We start from the raw sequence: 16,901 nt of genomic DNA on the forward strand, positions 1-16,901 counted from the left end.
TCCTTTCACCTCTGCTTACAGGTCAAGGCAACAGCGGACGTGCGTTAAATCAGGGATGGGGGCTATTTAAGGGCTTCATGGAAGTTACACATGCACTTACCCTCCCTTGCACTTCAGGAGATCAGGGTCAGTAGATCTGGGGGAGGCTAAGGGCTCTATCCTGTAAAGGCGATGAGCCCTCTGGCCCCAGTCCAGCAAGCCCCCTAACCAAATGCCTAACCTTACACATTGAAGTCAGCGGGTCACTCAAAGTCAGGTTTGTGGGACGTTCATACTACCTGTTCCACTGATACAGAGACCTCCTTCTCCAGGGCTACCGAACGCCTCTCCGTGGTTCTAAATTCCAGGCTATTGACGTGTTCCCATTTTATCCCACACTTCCCCGACAAGCTCTGCAATCCATTAACCCGTCACCCACCACCTGGCTCCTGGTATTTGTGGACCACCAGGCCACAAAGTAATAGAAGTGGCTGCAATGGCAGAGGGCTCAGTCCTGTTACAACTAGCTAAGATGCCAAAGACACATAATAAATTTGTTAGTCTCTAAGGTGCCACAAGTACTCCTGTTATTTTTAAAGACACATGGAGAAGTCAGGGGGAAGTTCTCACTTGACTCGGCAGAGGAACTTTGGCTTTTAACCTTTGCGAGGAGGGAAGATGTGCACTTGCAAACCCTCACCTTACCAGCAGAGTCGCTTTCACCCAGAGGATCTCTCACTGCTGATTAGTCCTTTTAAGGACTCATTCAGCAGCTTCTATTTCCTCTACGTTGACAGTGGATCAGGCCATGATGACATTACAAAGTTCTGTGTTTCTGCGTTTGGTGAGCGTTGAGGATTACAGTCTTTTTTAGGATTGTCTACACATGAAAGTTCATCTGGAATAAGATAGGGTGTGAATTTAAAGCACTTTAGTTTAATGCACTTCCTAAATGGATTAAGATAATCAGGAATAAGACACTCTTATCCTGGAATAAGAGCAGCCGTACATGGAGTTAATCAGGAACAGCTATTCCAGAATAACTCGCCATGTAGACAAGCTTCTCAGGGTGATGGATGCATTAACCTTACGAGAGCAAACGCTAGGGCGATCTTTGGCACCAGCCTACATTGGCTTTCTAGATACTGACTGGCTGTAGGGGCACTCCGGGTTGATGGTGGGGGCGGGGGACAAGGCAGAGAACAGAGCACCCTCTGCGGGGTACGACTCACCCAAGGAAGTGAATGTTGCTCCCTAGCTCTGGGTACAGCCTGTGGAGAAAGGTCTCAGGTAGCAGCTGTCACCGGGCTCGGGGGTTTACGCTGACGCTGGCACAGCTCTGTAGTTTCACTGCTGCATTTTTAGCAATTGCTAAATCTGTCACCAAGGATTTCTGTTTCGTGGGGAGAGGGCGAGGTTCTGCTATTTAGTGCTGTTGGTCCTGTCTAAGGATCCCAGGGCACTTTGCTACAGTCGAGGTCTGGGGCTAAATCCAGGTGTTGGGGAATTACATTGGTGCCCTGCATTCCCCTCCAGTTTAATTAGATTCAGTGGAGGCTTCCTCGCCCCTAAACACTGTTTACTGGTGCAGAGTGGCCGTTACACAACTGGCCCATTCCACCCCAGAGGAGGGTGCATTTCCATGGGGAGCAAAATGCCGACAAACTTAGAAAAGTATGTTGGGATCGTATGTCTGCAGTGGCCCCTCTGCACCCCAGTCATGAGAGAGGAAATCAGGCTACCAATGAAAAAGCTACAGGGGGGCAGATGGGGAAAATGGAGCATCCTGCAATCCATGGAAGTGTTTTACCCCCGATGCCAGAGGGTGCGTGCATCCAGCTGGGGTGATACTAGCCAGCCCGCCTCATGGAGCAGGGACGGGCTGTGAACAGCCATTTAGAAAAGCCATTTCTACTAGCACAAACCAGAGCCCAGAGACACAAGCGAACCACTGACCCAGGGATGGGTGCAAATAGTGTGTGTGTGCACGTGTGTGTGTGGGGGGGGCGGGGGGGCAGAGTACAGGGCCCAAATGGGACCTGGTTCCCTTTACTTTACTTTGTTGTCCCCTTAATGCTACTCCAAACGCTCTCCCTGCTGGTGGATGTTCAGATGAGCTTAGATTTCCGGCTGACCGACCAGGCTGGGGGGAAATTGGGGAGAGACATTTTTACAATGGGGCAGGGGCTTGGGGAAACTTGACTGGAAAGGGGAGGATCTGGAGAGTGCCGGTAGGGGGAGGAGCCAGCCAGAGAGTATGGGGACACAGGAAAGAGAACAGGGATGGGAGGATGTAGGGATACTGGGGAGGGGGGGGGGGCACCGCAGAGGGAGGAGGGGTATGGGAGGGATCTTTGGCAGTGGAGGGAGTTATGCAAAGGAGGTGATGCATAGTCAGCAAATACGCAAATCAGCACGTTACATCATTTGCATGGAGGCTCCTGGTTTCCAGCCCTAGCAGCTCTGGGGTGGACGTCGGCCTGCTGCGCCCTGCCAGCCCGGGGGCTGCTCTGAGCTGGGCTGAGTTGCTAGGTTGGCACCAGCTGCTAATGGCCCCTGCAGCTTCAGACCTGCAGCCGTTGCAGCTTGTGCCCATCGCATCAGTGGACTCGTCAGCAAGCGGGAGACCTGCAAGGGGAAGCCAGGGGCTGCCCACATGGGCCCAGGCTCGGTCAGCCTCATCCCCCCCTGCTCAGCGCCTCCTGCTGGAACCCCCCTGGATTTCCCTCCCAGCGTGAGCAGCTGCCCCTGCATCACGCCCCGCGCTGCGGCCATGCTGAGAGTCACTGGATCCCTGTGACCAGGCCTCTGGCTGGGGAACGGCCCGGCACTCAGCTCCCAGTGACTCAGGCCAGCGTCTCATTGGCACTGAGCCCCCTGGCCCCTCGCTGCCAGCGGGAAGGGGCCTTGCCATGAATGGGAGTGCCCCGGGGGCCCGATCTCAGGCCCTTGCGCACTGGAGATAACAGGGGCCTAATGTCCTGAGACCCCGGCCCTCAACAGTTAGGGGCAAATTCCTAAAGTTTGTGTTTGTATTGTGCAGACCATTATGATTTATTGTACTTGTATGACATCCATTTTGTGACCTGTCGCAAAACGAAGACTCACCGTCGCGGCGCCTCCTGCTGGTCATCTTGGGCATTAGCTCTTTCCAACCTTCGGGGCACCCTCTGCCAGCGGGTGTCTTGCCTGCTGCTGGCCCCGTGTCCCTCCCAGACCCTGGTGCCCTTTACCTCAGGGTTCTGCCTCGCAGTACCCCCACACTCTGGGTCTCCCCTCCCAGGGGAACCCTCTAAGCCCACCTTGCCTCAGTGCAATGGCCACTCATCACTGGCAAGGGGGTTAGGACCTGCTGCCTTTGCTCTGCAGCTCCAGTACTCTGTAGGCCTTCACCAAGGCCTGCAGCCTGGGGTTTTACCAGGCTGGAGCTCCCCAGCTCCCTTGCCCTATTCCCTAGCACTGCTCCAGTTCAGGTACCCTCCTCTCAGGCAGCTAACCCTTCTCCCTCCAGGGCTAGAGCGAGACTTCTCCCCTGTGCCTGGCCCTCAGCCCTCTTATCAGGGCCAGCTGGGCCCTAATTGAGCTGGCCACAGCTGTGGGTGCTTCCCCAATCAGCCTAGCTTGGCTACTTTTAACCCCTGTTCTCCAGGAGTGGGGCAGCCGCCCCACTACATGACCCAACATGGAGGATGGGGTCATGTGACTAGAAGGGCAGTTGGAGTGTTTCCCGCCCTTTTTAACGGTTAGTGGTGGCACCAGTGGTAAACAAGGACCAGTTTGGACCGGATTGACCCAGGGATGCTACGGGGCTCCCCTGAGGAGTTTGGCACCGGAGAATCTATTCTAGGCCGGCAGTTACCTCAGTTAGGGGCTGTTCGTCCTGAGCTCCTGAGCTCCCCCGAGAAGGGTGATATTGTCTGTTATACTCACCTTCCACTCCACGTGGGACTCGTTTGGGCCTTGGCTTCAGGCCACACATTCACTGAGTTCCTGTCCCTGTAAACCAACCGAGTTTCAGTTAATGTTTGTGCATCTTCCCATGCATGTACGTCAGTTTCCCCTCAATCAACACCCCTTGTTTGGTTTATAGACCTCTGCTTCCCTTTGCATTATTCCATCATAGGGAGGGAAGGGAGGTTACATAATGGAGGGTGGCTGCCAACCAGATGACAGACACTGGTGTGGCAGTAGAGGACTGTGAGAGCAGATATTGTTAGGGGGCTCCCTGCTGCCCTTCCATTTTTATTTCTTGTACCTAACACAACTCCTCACGTGACAGGCTCTGCGATGAAATAGACAGAACCATTGAAGGTAGAAGGAGACGTGTCCGTTTCAGACCCACCCACCGCCTCTCTCAGCCCTGAGCAAGGCCAGTAAGAGGAGCCTTCCCCAACCCAGCGCCCTGGGCTGCTTTGAGCTCACCATGCGAGTTACCACAAAAGGAAAGAGCGTCTCGTGGGGGAAGTTGCAGAGCTGTGGGGCGGGTCATTTCTCTGAAGCCCCTCGGCACCATCAGGGATCGGCCACTCAGCCAGACCCTGCCGGCCTACGCACTCCAGCTCTGGGTCTGTTCGGTCAGGACACCCGTTATACGGACTGACGGCCGCCCGCACTGCCTGCCCCTCGCTGTCAGGATGGAGGGGGCTCGACGGCCTTCCCTTCTCTTGCTCCTGTTGGTTTTACAGCCCGTAGGTGAGTGATCTGTCTAAATTTGAGGGCATGAAACCACCGGTGACAAACAGCGTCCCCTGCAAACCCTATGCTTGGGTCCCCATCATCCTCTCCAGCAGCTGAGGGATAGACCAGTGGGAAGCTGCCCAGACCCTGAAGAGCCCAGGGTGGCTAGGAGAGGGGTAGGCAGGCCCTGAAGAGTCCCTGGGCTTTGGGGCCTGCATCCCCCGGCAGCAGGCGGCAGAGAAATGACACTGGGAGGGAAAGAGATGGCCAGTTGTAGCAGGGGATGCACTGAGCCCGTCCCTAGCAGTAGCGGGGCGGTGGGCATGGGCAGCGTCATGACTGCTCTCCTGGTGGCTCCAGGCAGCTGCCTGATCTTCTGAGTCGATACCAGCGACGGCTGAGATGTTCCAAGCCCACTGGGGAACGGAGCCCCGGAAATGGCTGATCCTCCATTGCCCTGGGTGTGAAATGTCCCCGGTTCACAATGGCGGCATTTCACACTCACTTTGCAATGGGGGAAACGGCCCTGCAAGGTGCAGAGTGATGGAGAATCAGGCCCAGGATCTTCTCAGCCTCTGTTTATTTTCGCTTCTGCCTGTGCGCGCCCTGGCCCCAGACGTTACCACAGGTGGGGATGTTGAAAAACTCAGAAATGCTGTTCCAGCGACTGCCAGCAGCTACCAGCCCTAGGAAGGGTCCAGGCTCCCCTCTCCTTCCGACCTAAGGGCTACGGAGAGGTTGGGGCAGGACCCTGAGATGCTAGTCGCGTTTCTCAGCCCTTTGAGGTTCCCATCACATCAGGGACCCGTCCGTTAAAGCACCTGGCAGATCATTTGCTACGTGGAGACACTGACTGCAGCCATTCCCCCTGCTACAGTGTTGGCAGCAAGACCCACCGTTCCCCAGGACCCTGAGGCAGAGACAGAGAGAGAGAGAGAGAGAGAGAGAGAGAGAGAGAGAGGTGTGCTTGGAGACAGTCAGAAACAATCAGCCATTCAAGGGTCTGTCATACAATCGTCAGCCGCCCTTGAGTCTATGCAGAAAAACATCTTTAAAAGCTTGTAACCTGCTCTGGCACAGTGCGGGTCTTTGTCCCCATCTAGTGGCGGCTCCACATAAAAGCGTAAGACCTGGTAGCAGCAGGGGACTCTCTCTCCCCCATGTCTGATCTGGAACCAGAGCCCTGAGTGGGGATCGGAGGCGCTGCTGCATTACAAATAATAATTCCAGAAGTTTGTTAGATTGTAACTAGAGCTGATAAAAATAGAAATTTCAGCAAAATTGATTGTTTTTCTCCTATCATGATTTTTTTGTGAATGTGCCATGCAATTCATGTAAATGATTTTAAAAATAATTTTAAAGTGGTTTTATTTTTCAGAAATAAATCAAATTTTGCAATTTTGGAAAAAAGAAATCCCATTTTCAATAGGAAAGAAAAGAATGAAAATGAAAAAAATAGTTCACAGAAGTAGCAATGCACTCAATAGTTTTGCTTAGTATTTTCCATATAAAAATTTCTACCAATTTTAATTTTTTCAAAATATTCTGTTTTATAAAATATTCAATTTTTTTCTTTAAAAAAAGGCCAAGGTTCGTGCTAGAACTGGTTTGTCATTGTGGAAAAATATCAAAAATAATTACATTTATAGTCCCCATTGAATAAATATTCTCCTAATTAAAAACAATATTGAAAGAAAATAATCAGAAACTGAATATTGATAAGAATAATTTCAGATCAGCCAAGAGTAAATTAGACCTGGAGTGGCGGAAGCATGAAGTGGCATACTGATGTTTAGTGCATCTGGCATCTAAATACCTTGCAAGGCCAGCTACAAAAGTGCCATGCAAACACCTTTTCTCACCTTCAGGTGACATTGTAAATGAGAAGTAGGCACCAGTATCTGCCTTAAATGTAAACAAACTTGTTTGTCTTAGCAATTGGCTGAAGAAGAAGTAGGACTGAGTGGATTTGTAGGCGCTAAAGTTTGACATTGTTTTGTTTTTGAGTGCAGATATGTAACAAAAAAAATCTACATTTGTAAGTTACACTTTCAAAGTAAAGACATTGCACTACAGTACTTGTATGAGGTGAACTGAAAAATACTATTTCTTTTGTTTATCATTTTACAGCGCAAATATTTGTAATACAAAATAATAGTATAAAGTGAGCACTGTACACTTTGTATTCTGTGTAGTAATAGAAATCAATATATTTGAAAATGTAGAAAAACATCCAAAAATATTTAATACATTTCAATTGGTATTCTATTGTTTAACAGTGCGATTAATCGCTATTATTTGTTTTAATCACAATTAATTTTTTTGAGTTAATTGCGTGAGTTAACTGCGACTAATCGACAGCCCTAAGTAAAACCACTTTTGGTTGGATGAAAATTATGTTTCCTCTGGGAATCCTAACCATGAATTTTCTGCACCTGATTCTCAGTTACGCTAAGGCCCCACCTTGTGAAAGGACCTCAGAGTGGGTGTAAATTACAGTCACACCCAGCACAGATTAGAATTAAGGGCCATTATATCGAAGTTTAACTACACAGCTGCAGCTGGCCTAGAGAATACCTGTGGGGAGCACTAGGCTGGCACCCAGGAGACGGGGTTCTCTTCTTGGCTGCTCCACTGGATTTCTGGGTGACCGTGGGTAAGTCATTACACCGCTCTGTGCCTCAATTTCCCCATCTGCAAGATAGAAATAAGGCTGTTTTACCTCCTGTGTGAATAGTTTTGAGAGCTACTGGTGAAAAGTCCTGTATAAAAACTAGGGATTATTATTTTAACACAAACTGTTACAGTTCCAAGAGACCGACATGCTATTTAAATGCGGCTGTCCCTGCTCACCCTTACAGAGGGTTGCGTCAGGTTTGTGGGAGGCTCATAGCAGCTGTGCCATACGTGTGCTGTGGGTAAACAGAGCCCTCCTTCTCCAGGGCAGCCTACCCAGCACCTCTGAGCAGCTCTAAGTTCACCTGAAACCAGGCTAAGAATGGTCTTGTTTTAGCCCATGTTTCGCTGTTGAGCTCAGGAAACAGTTAACCCTTCACTCCCCTGCTTTTTGTATTTCGTATTTTTGAACTCCAGGTTGCAAAGAAATGGAAGTGGCCGGAATTGCAGAGGAATCGGTTCAGTTACAGCCAGTGAAGTTGCCGGAGCTGTGGGCAGAAATCACCTGGAAGGTTACACTAGACTCAGCAGAGACGTATCGGATTGTAACATTTAATAAAAGGGAACCCCCTGACCTTGGGGCAGCCCCACATTTTATCAACAGAGTCACTTTCCACCCTGAGAATCTCTCACTGCAGATTGATCCCTTTAAGAAGTCAGACAGTGGCCTCTATACCTTGAGAATTGACACTGGAGGAGGCCGTGAAGACATCACAAAGTTCCGTGTCTCTGTGTTTGGTGAGTAGCAAAGATCACGTTTTTCCCTAGTGTGTGTCACTGACGGCAGCCGCCTTCCTCAGCATCTCTCACCAGGATCTCTCCTTTCAGACCGAGTCTGGCAGCCAAACCTCACGGTGCTCTCTGCCCACCAGGAGCTAGGCCAGTGCAACGTTACCCTGTCCTGCTCGGTGCCTGGCGCTGACAGAGTCACCTACGGCTGGTCCCGAGGCACGTCCCGGATCCCGTCTGACCGGGACCATCAGCTCCCTGAGAATCAATCCCTGCTGCACGTAGTGATTAACGCAAACAGCAGTGACATCTTCTACCGATGTAATGCTAGTAACCGAGCCAGCTGGGCCACCAACACTGTAGCCGTCAAATCATTGTGCGACTCCCCAGCTACAGGTAAATATTCCTCAGTATAAGCAACATCGGAGCCTGATTGTCATTAACACCGGGGCCACTTTGTTCTCCTCTAGCAGCATAAGAGGGCCTTACAGTGGCAGTCCGTTCTCTTTCCACTTGTTATGTATTTAATAATCAGTCATATTTTTGCCAGAGTAAAATAGGAGGAAGAGGCTCTGGATTCTGCCTGTAGATTTCTGCATTCGTCAGAGCTAGAATTTACCCCAGGGTCCGACACAGCCCCTGATGGGGTCTCCTGCTTCCAGTGAGATCCTCTGAGCATCCCCACCCTGTCACCTTCTCAGCCTGTTTCCATCGAGGAAACTTACGATTCCTTCTCAGCTCCCAGCTCAGGCTCAGACAGGGCCGGCTCCAGGCACCAGCTTGGCAAGCAGGTGCTTGGGGCGGCTACTCCGGAGAGGGGCGGCACGTCCAGCTGTTCGGCGGCAATTCGGCGGACGGTCCCTCACTCCTGCTGGGAGCGAAGGACCTTCCACCGAATTGCCGCCGCAGATCGCGATTGCGATCGCGGCTTTTTTTTTTTTTTTTTTTTTTTTGGCTGCTTGGGGCAGCCAAAACCCTGGAGCCGGCCCTGGGCTCAGAGGAAGGCTGGTTCAGCGGTTAGGGTACTGGGCTTTGGGAGACCTGCGATGGCTTCCCTGCTCTTACTCGCTATGTTCTCCTGGGCAAGTCCCTTGGGTCCAGATCCTCAAAGCTATTTAGACTCCTAACTCCCACTGGATGTGGGGAATCTAAATACCTTTGAGGGTCTGAGCCTTAATCTCTCAGTGCCTCAGTTCTCTAGCTGTAAAATGGAGAGGGGGGGTTGTTTTTCCATGGGCATAGAGCCTGGGAGCCCCAGTCTGGATCAAGAGCCCTGGTGCTAGGTGCTGTACAGGCCCAGGACAAGTGACACCATCCCGGGGGTGCTGGGAGGATGGAGACATTGAAGACAGTGAGGTGCGGATACTACAGAGATGGGGCCAGAGAACTCGGGCTAGGGCTGCAGGTTTCTCGCGGCAGGGTATCGACACATCACCGCGTAGTCGTGGTCAGTTTAGTACAAATCACGGGTTTGGAGGAAATGGTGAGTAAAGTCTCCCCACCCCAAATTCAGAGGGGGTCCCCCAAAATCAGAGACCCAGGGTCTTTGTCCTTCCCTTCCTCCTTCGCAGGTACCTCCTCCTCACCACACTGAGGGGGCCCAGACTCCCCTGCAGCAGCACCCTCTGGCCGGGGGGGATGGGAGAGTGAGCCTGACCCACATGCACCCCACAGAGGCAGTTCCTGTCCCACAGGGCTGGGCCGAGCTTCCTGTTCTGGGCGGCGACACGACTGGCTCAGATTGGGTCTGGCCGCCGCTCTGTCATGACTGTGCCAAACCTGAGCTGTGCTGCGAGCCCAGGCACCAGGTCACCATGCCCAGGACTTGAGCCCAGCCCCACCGGACAGGAGCCCCCACTGCGGGGTGAGTTCAGGGCTCCAACACCCCACCCTCCCCACCGCGCTTCTCCTCACCGGGCCGGCGGCTCACCTAGGAAGTCATGGACACAGAGCCCTGGTATCTGTGACACGTTTGCCCAGAAATCCGCAGCCCCGATTCCAGCGGACGGAGCTGGTCTGCGCCTAAGCCTCTTCCTCCACCCCCTGCCATCGTGTCTGTTCATTTCCAGGCCCCTCGCTGTCCTACTGCGCCGTGAAGGGGATTCTGCTGCTCCTGGCCTTGGGGGCCATGGTCGCCATGACGGCAGCGACTCACGTCCTAACCAGAGACCGGCAGGGACCAGATAAAAAAGGAGAAGAAAGGTCTCAGGCAGCAGCTGTCACCAAGCTCAGTGGTTTATGCTGATGCTGGCACAGCTCCGTGGGTTTCATGGAAATTTCATAGAATATCAGGGTCAGAAGGGACCTCAGGAGGTCATCTAGTCCAACCCCCTGCTCAAAGCAGGACCAATTCCCAGACAGATTTTTGCCCCAACTGGGGCCCTCAAGGATTGAACTCACAACCCTGGGTTTAGCAGGTCAATGCTTAAACCACTGAGCTATCCCTCCCCCCACATGTTGAATTGCAACAAGCCAGGGCAAAATGTCCCTAGAGATCCGTCTGATTTGTTTCCTGGTTTTTCAACCAGGTCTTATGAAGACCATTAAAAAACAAACTTTCAAAACTACGAATATCCTGTTGTCTCTACACGACTTCCCCTGTTGAGCAACAAAACCTTCCCTCTCCATAGACCCCGCTCAGTTTCAGTCTCACACACGCAGAATCTCAGCTGCTCTGCAGAGTGCTTAGGAGCCGGACTGCACCCGTTCAGCTGCCGGGTTTCTGCAGAAAACAGCGAGGGGAATTTGCACACCACCTGGGGGCTATATTATTTACATACCTTTCAGCAGGGGACTCACAAGCTCCTCCTGTCCAACCACTCCGAGCTCTTTGTCTAGCTGGTCTGGATCTCCGCTCTATAGCCGGATTACTCCTGGCTCAGCAGCCTGTCCCGTCCTGCACTGCCACGATGCTTGGGCCTCTACAGCCTTCCCTTCTCTTCCTCCTGCTGGCGTTCCAAGCTGCAGGTAAGTAACAATGAAAGGTGAAAGAGCAATAAGCCAGCAGGCCAGCCACATGGTCATAGCTAGAAGTCTTTGAGATCTGATGAAGCTGGTTGTTTGTAGCCCGCTTGGGGTGGATAGCCTAGTTTTATTTGAAAAGATATTAACAAAACCCAGCATCTGGGCTCACCGAGGGTCTGTCTACACAGTAATCGGGAGGTGCATTGCACCCTTGGTAGGCATAGCCCAGTGAACTAGGAAAACTAGCCAGCTAAAAGTAGCAGTGAAGCTCACCAGCATGGGCGGGGACATGGACTAACCACTTGAGTAGGTACCCAGGGATCTGGGCTGGCTTGTACTCAGACAGCCAGTCTGCCCCACCCCAGCTTCACTGCTATTCTTAACCCCTGGATCAATCGAAGGTAGCTCAGTGATGCCTACACAGGCCTCCTTATTGCACGGTAGACACGTCCTCGGACAGTTGCTCCTATCACAAAGCGCTAGTTGGCACCAGGTCTCGGTCTGAGCGAGACTCGCAGCTACGGGAGATGCGGAGGAGGCTCCAGGCACATCACCAGCTCTGGGGAGGGGATTCAGGCCAGCAGCATGGGGCCTGGAGAGCAGGGATGACGTGCTTAGACAGAGCTGCGTGGGGGGCTCTGGACTGGAATAGCATTGGGTACTGCGGGTCCGGACTGAGATGCACTGGCTGAGTTGTGCGGAGCGGGATAAAACGGGTATTTTGCAAGTCATAAAGCGGGTGCATTAACAGAGCTGGACAGCAAAGTCTGCCGAGCTGAGAGCTCTTGCAGAAAAGAGTGACCCCTTGGGGGGCTGGCACGCTGCCGGGGGTCCTCCCAAGGGGCTGGTTACAGGCCAGGGACTAGCACAGAGCAGTGGGTTGGAGCCATGGCAGACGACACAGACGTGCGGCTCCAAACCTGATTAGAAGCTTTGGTGAGCGTTTCCACTTCCCACTTTTGGTCAGGGCCGGAAGCAAAGGCTGAGAGGCAGGGCGGCTCCGTGGGCTGGGTGTCAAGTCCCTGCTCCATTGCCCAAGGTCACACAAGGAGTCCGCAAGTCACTTAGTCTCTCTGCGCCTCAGGTCCCCTCTCTGAAGGTGACAACCCCTGTGTTAGGAGGAGAACTCCATTAGAGACAGGCAGGGGTCCAGATACTATCGTGATGGGCCCAGCGCTGTCCCTCAGGTGCACGTGTATCTGCAGTAATATCTGGTTGAGCAAGGCGGGCACAGGGCTGCTGGCGGGCGAGGAGACGAGCAGAAGGGGGGATGGAAAGAAGGGCAGAAAAGAGAAAAAAAGCAGAAGAGGAAGAGAGAGAAAACAGGGGGCGGGGAGGCACTTGGGGCTTGTTTAATCTGCATCTAAAAACCTCCTTCCCCCACCTCAGCTCCCTCTCCATTTTCAGCCCAGCTCTACTCTTGCTAGACTAGAGGTGGGCAAACTCTTTGCCCTGAGGGTCACATCGGAGTGTGAAACTGTATGGAGGGCCGGGTAGGGAAGGCTGTGCCTCCCCAAACAGCCTGGCCCCCGCCCCCATCCGCCCCCTACAACTCCCCCCCCGGCTGCCCCCCTCAGAACCCCCAACCCATCCAACTCCCCCGCTCCCTGGACCCCCTGCCCCAACTGCCCCCCCGGGACCCCACCAACCCCCCCTCCTCCCTGTCCCCTGACTACCCTGACCCCTATCCACACCCCTGCCCCCTGACAGGTCCCCCAGGACTCCCACGCCTATCCAACCCCCCCCCCGTTCCCTGACCGTCCCCCCAGAACTCCGCCCCATCCAACCGCCCCCTGCTCCCCATCCCCTGACTGCCCCGCAGGACCCTCTGCCCCTTATCCAACCCCCGCCCGCTCCCTGCCCCCTTACTATGCTGCTCAGAGCAGCAGGACTGGCAGCCGTGCCGCCCAGCCGGAGCCAGCCACGCCACCACGCTGCCCAGCAGGAGCTCACAGCCCCACCGCCCAGAGCGCTGGCAGCACGGCGAGCTGAGGCTGCGGAGGGCGGGGGGCAGCAGGGGAGGGGCCGGGGGCTCGCCTCCCCGGCCGGGAGCTCAAGGGCCAGGCAGGACGGGCCTGCGGGCCGGATGTGGCCCACGGGCCGTAGTTTACCCACCTCTGTGCTAGACTCTGACTGCAGGGCTTGTGCAGCCTGCTTTTCCCCCTGCACTCAGGAAAGTTGCATGGCTGTACCAGGGAAGAATTGACACCTTAAAAATAAACTGACGGGCAGTAGAATATCCTGGAGGCCAACAAAGGGCACCAGCTCTGTGGGGCAGGGACCGTCTCTGTTGTGTGTTTGTACAGCGCCTCGCACCCTGGGCCTGGTCCGGGACTGGGGTCCCCGGGCCCTACGGTAATACAGGCTATAAAGGGTTTATTTATTCTCATCCTCGGCGGCAGGTTTTCAGTGGAGATATTGTAACAGGTGAAGGGAGAACTTGGTCCATCTGCGATAGGAGGTGGGGGTGGGGTTTGTTCCAGCTGGATCTTACAGTTTCCTTTTCTTCTGTCTTCCCAGCTGCAGGAGCCCCCGGAGAAGAGTCGGGTCCCATGAGGCTGAACGGGATTCGGGGAGAGTCGGTCACTTTCTCTCCTGTGGTTCCAACAGGAACCCAGGTTACCAACATAGCCTGGAATGCAAAATCAATTATAGCAGTTGTGGTACCAGGAAAACAAGCCCCCCTCAATGTGATAGATCAGCATTACACAGAGCGACTGAGAGTCCCTGACGGGGGCTACTCATTGCAAATCACTGACCTGAGCCAGGAGGACACGGGCACGTACACAGCACAAATAACCATACAGGGAATCACTGAACCCATCTTCCGGAGATTCGCCCTGCACGTGTACAGTAAGTCCCGGACGGAGATTTCAGCCCCTTTCTCTCCACAGCAGATGGATGGTTCTGGATTTTGGTTGATCAGTTTGTTGCCATGAGGGGCGTTGCTGAGGGATGCGGCCGGGGGAGGACGGTCTGTGGTGGCAGATTCCATGGCAGCGCTGGATGAAGTGAGCTTTGCCTTCTGGCATGGCAGGCTCTCAATACTCGTATCGCTGTCGTGATCTCCCAGCGCTGCCCCCTGGGCACTTTCCGGCAGCTGCTGGTGAGAATCTACATACAATATCAGGGTTGGAAGGGACCTCAGGAGGTCATCTAGTCCAAACCCCTGCTCAAAGCAGGGCCAATCCCCAGACAGACCTTTTTACCCGAGATCCCTAAATGGCCCTCTCAAGGATTGAACTTACAACCCTGGGTTTAGTAGGCCAATGCTCAAACCACTGAGCTATCCCTCCCCCCACAGCTTGTGGCACAGTAACCTTCTCCTGATGAGCTAGACACATGAGCCTCTCCAGTCCCTCGCTATAAGGCAGGTTGTCCAGGCTGGCAATCGTTCTTGTCACTCTTTTCTGAACCCTTTCCAGGTGGAGTTCAGGCCAGAAGAGGAGAAAGGGTGGCCCAGGGGCTTGGGTTCTCGCTGGGGACTCAGGGAGATGGGTTCAAATCCCTGCTCTGCCACAGACTTCTTGCGTGACCTTGGGCTAGTCACTTAGCCACTGTGTGCCTCAGTTTCCCATCTGTACAATGGGGATTAAAGCCCTGCCTCACAGGGGTGCTGCAAGGATAAAGACTGAGAGACACTACCGTTATGGGGGCCATTTAAGCACTTTAGATAGAACCACGCAGGGCCTGATCCAAAGCCCCTGGAAGTGAGAAGGAAGCTACGCTCTTGGCCTTTCTGCAGCTATACTGAATAGCAAACTTAGACCGGATTTGCAGTCCCCCTCTCTGGATCTCGTCCAGCCACTCCGCTCTGTGTAGGTTCTTCCACTGCCCTCATCACTGTGGTATCTGAGCACCTTCCAGTCGTGCACTGGGCGACGTGACGACATCTCTCATGGGTTGTGTGTTCTCTCTCATCTTCTCCCCCTTTCAGAATTTCGTGATTTCCAAATTCACCTGTACAGCAGGTACCAGAGCCAGCTGTCATCGCTGATGAGGTTTTTTTTTCCTCCCAAACAGAACGACTGACAGAGTCAGACATCAAAATCTTTCCTGTGCAGGACTCCGTGCGCACTGTGAATGGGACATGTAACGTCACACTGAACTGCACCCTCCAGGGGGGAGGAGAGGATGTGACCTACACCTGGAAACAGACAGCAGACAGCACTGCTGTCTCCAGTGAAGCATCCATTCTCATCTCGCACAGACTCGGATGTGGGGTCTCACCTGTTACCTGCACGGCCAGGAACCCCGTCAGCAGCAGCTCAAAATCAATTTATCCCCAGGAATTTTGTGAAGGTGACATTCTACAGCAACAAGTCCTCTAAACAGTCATTCTTGCTGTATGTGTCATTTCTGATGGTAGTTGTAGCTAATCCGCTTAGGGGTAAAATGTGCCCCAGCAACAGCAGATCAAAAACTGTCCACCTGGAGAAGGTTCAGGGAAGAGCTACAACAAGGATTCGAGGTTTGGGAAACACGAATTTATAAGGCGAGACTTTAGAAACTCCATCTACTTAGTTTAAGAGAAAGTTGGCAGGCGACTGGATCTTAGCGTACAAGTCTCAGTGATTTCTGATAGCAGAGGGCTCTTTAATCTAGCAGGAGAGACCACGAGATCCAATGGCGGGGAGCTGGGGTCAGGAAGGAATTTGCCCCCATGTCACATTGGCAGAGACCCTGGGTTTTTTTCACTTTCCTCTGCAGCCTGGGGCGCGAGTTCCCAGGTGCCCCGGCCCCTTCCCCTGTTGCACTCTATGGGTGCAGCAACCGCAGAGCGTCACCGATCGCTCCCCGCATGAACTAACCCTGTCACGTTTCTTCCTTCAGGTTTCGCGAGCAGCCCAGTGAGCTATTGCCAGGTGAAGGGGATTCTCCTGCTGCTGGTGCTGGGCGCCTTGGTCACAGCCATCGTCATGGTGCACGTCCTCACCCGGGACAAAGAGAGGCTGGATTGAGCCGAAGGGCCAGTGCAAGGAGCTTTCCTGGCTGCGTGGGGCGACGTCTGCAATGCAACGGGGTCTTTTCACTCCCCTACTGCAAACGGGAGCCGCAGCAGCACAGCTGTCGAGGGGCCTGGGTTTGGACCCTTCCCTGCTCCTTTGCCCTGCCGTGCTGGGGCTCAGCATTCAGAGCCCCCTAAACCTGACTGTGAATGGGTTGCCACCACCTCCTGGCTGGGCACGGTGCTGCCGGTGCTCTGCCTCAGTTTCTCCAGTCTCCGTTTCCCCACCTGCTGGGACGGTTCAGCTCTCTGGCTGGGTCAGTGCGGAAGCTCAGCCCCCTTCCAGGATATCACAGTCCAACCACACACAAGACATAGGAGCCTTTGTTCCAGCTCGGCTGAGTTCTCTGCCCCTTTCCCGTTACCCGTCTGCCCACCCCCTGGACTCAGCTCACAGTCGCTCTCCTGCCCCTCCGGGGCCTTGCGTTAGGAATCATCCCAGGTACTTCCAAGCAGTCCCCTGTCAGGGCCGTCTGTCCCCGCAAGGAGGCCCAGTCAGGCCTCCCAGTTCCAATCCCTAGCCCAGCTCCCCTGTCCCCGGGAGGGCTGTTGGGTCCCTGCTCCTTCCCTTGCATCCTGGCCCTGCTACAGGTGCAGCGGGCAGAGCTGACTGGGCTCACAGCAGCCTAGTGACCCCTCAAGCTTCCTGTGGTGTTTGGATTATGGGTTTTAAGCATTTTTCAGTGTTTCTCCATTTATATATTCACAGTTCCAGGACATCGGGGGATGGGGGTCAGAAAGTAATTATTTAATGACAGACCTTGAGATGCAAACCATTAAAGCTTTATCATGAGAGAAGGAGGGGGAGGTAACATCTGTTATTGGACCAACTTCTGTTGGCAAGAGAGACAAGCTTTCAAAAAGCTCT

At 53.6% G+C, this 16,901-nt stretch overlaps 1 protein-coding gene across 1 annotated transcript; it reads left to right on the forward strand.

Annotated features, from left to right (window-relative positions):
* The first annotated feature begins 4,613 nt into the window (after positions 1 to 4,613).
* On the forward strand, positions 4,614 to 15,986 carry LOC135892690 (natural killer cell receptor 2B4-like). The gene is made up of 4 exons (XM_065420481.1): positions 4,614 to 4,671; positions 7,750 to 8,070; positions 8,161 to 8,457; positions 15,859 to 15,986. Exons 1-4 carry the CDS (start codon positions 4,614 to 4,616, stop codon positions 15,984 to 15,986), a joined length of 804 nt encoding a protein of 267 aa, XP_065276553.1.
* Positions 15,987 to 16,901: the final 915 nt, after the last annotated feature.

The sequence above is a fragment of the Emys orbicularis genome, chromosome 20 (genome assembly GCF_028017835.1).
Source record: "Emys orbicularis isolate rEmyOrb1 chromosome 20, rEmyOrb1.hap1, whole genome shotgun sequence".
NCBI lineage: Eukaryota > Metazoa > Chordata > Testudines > Emydidae > Emys > Emys orbicularis.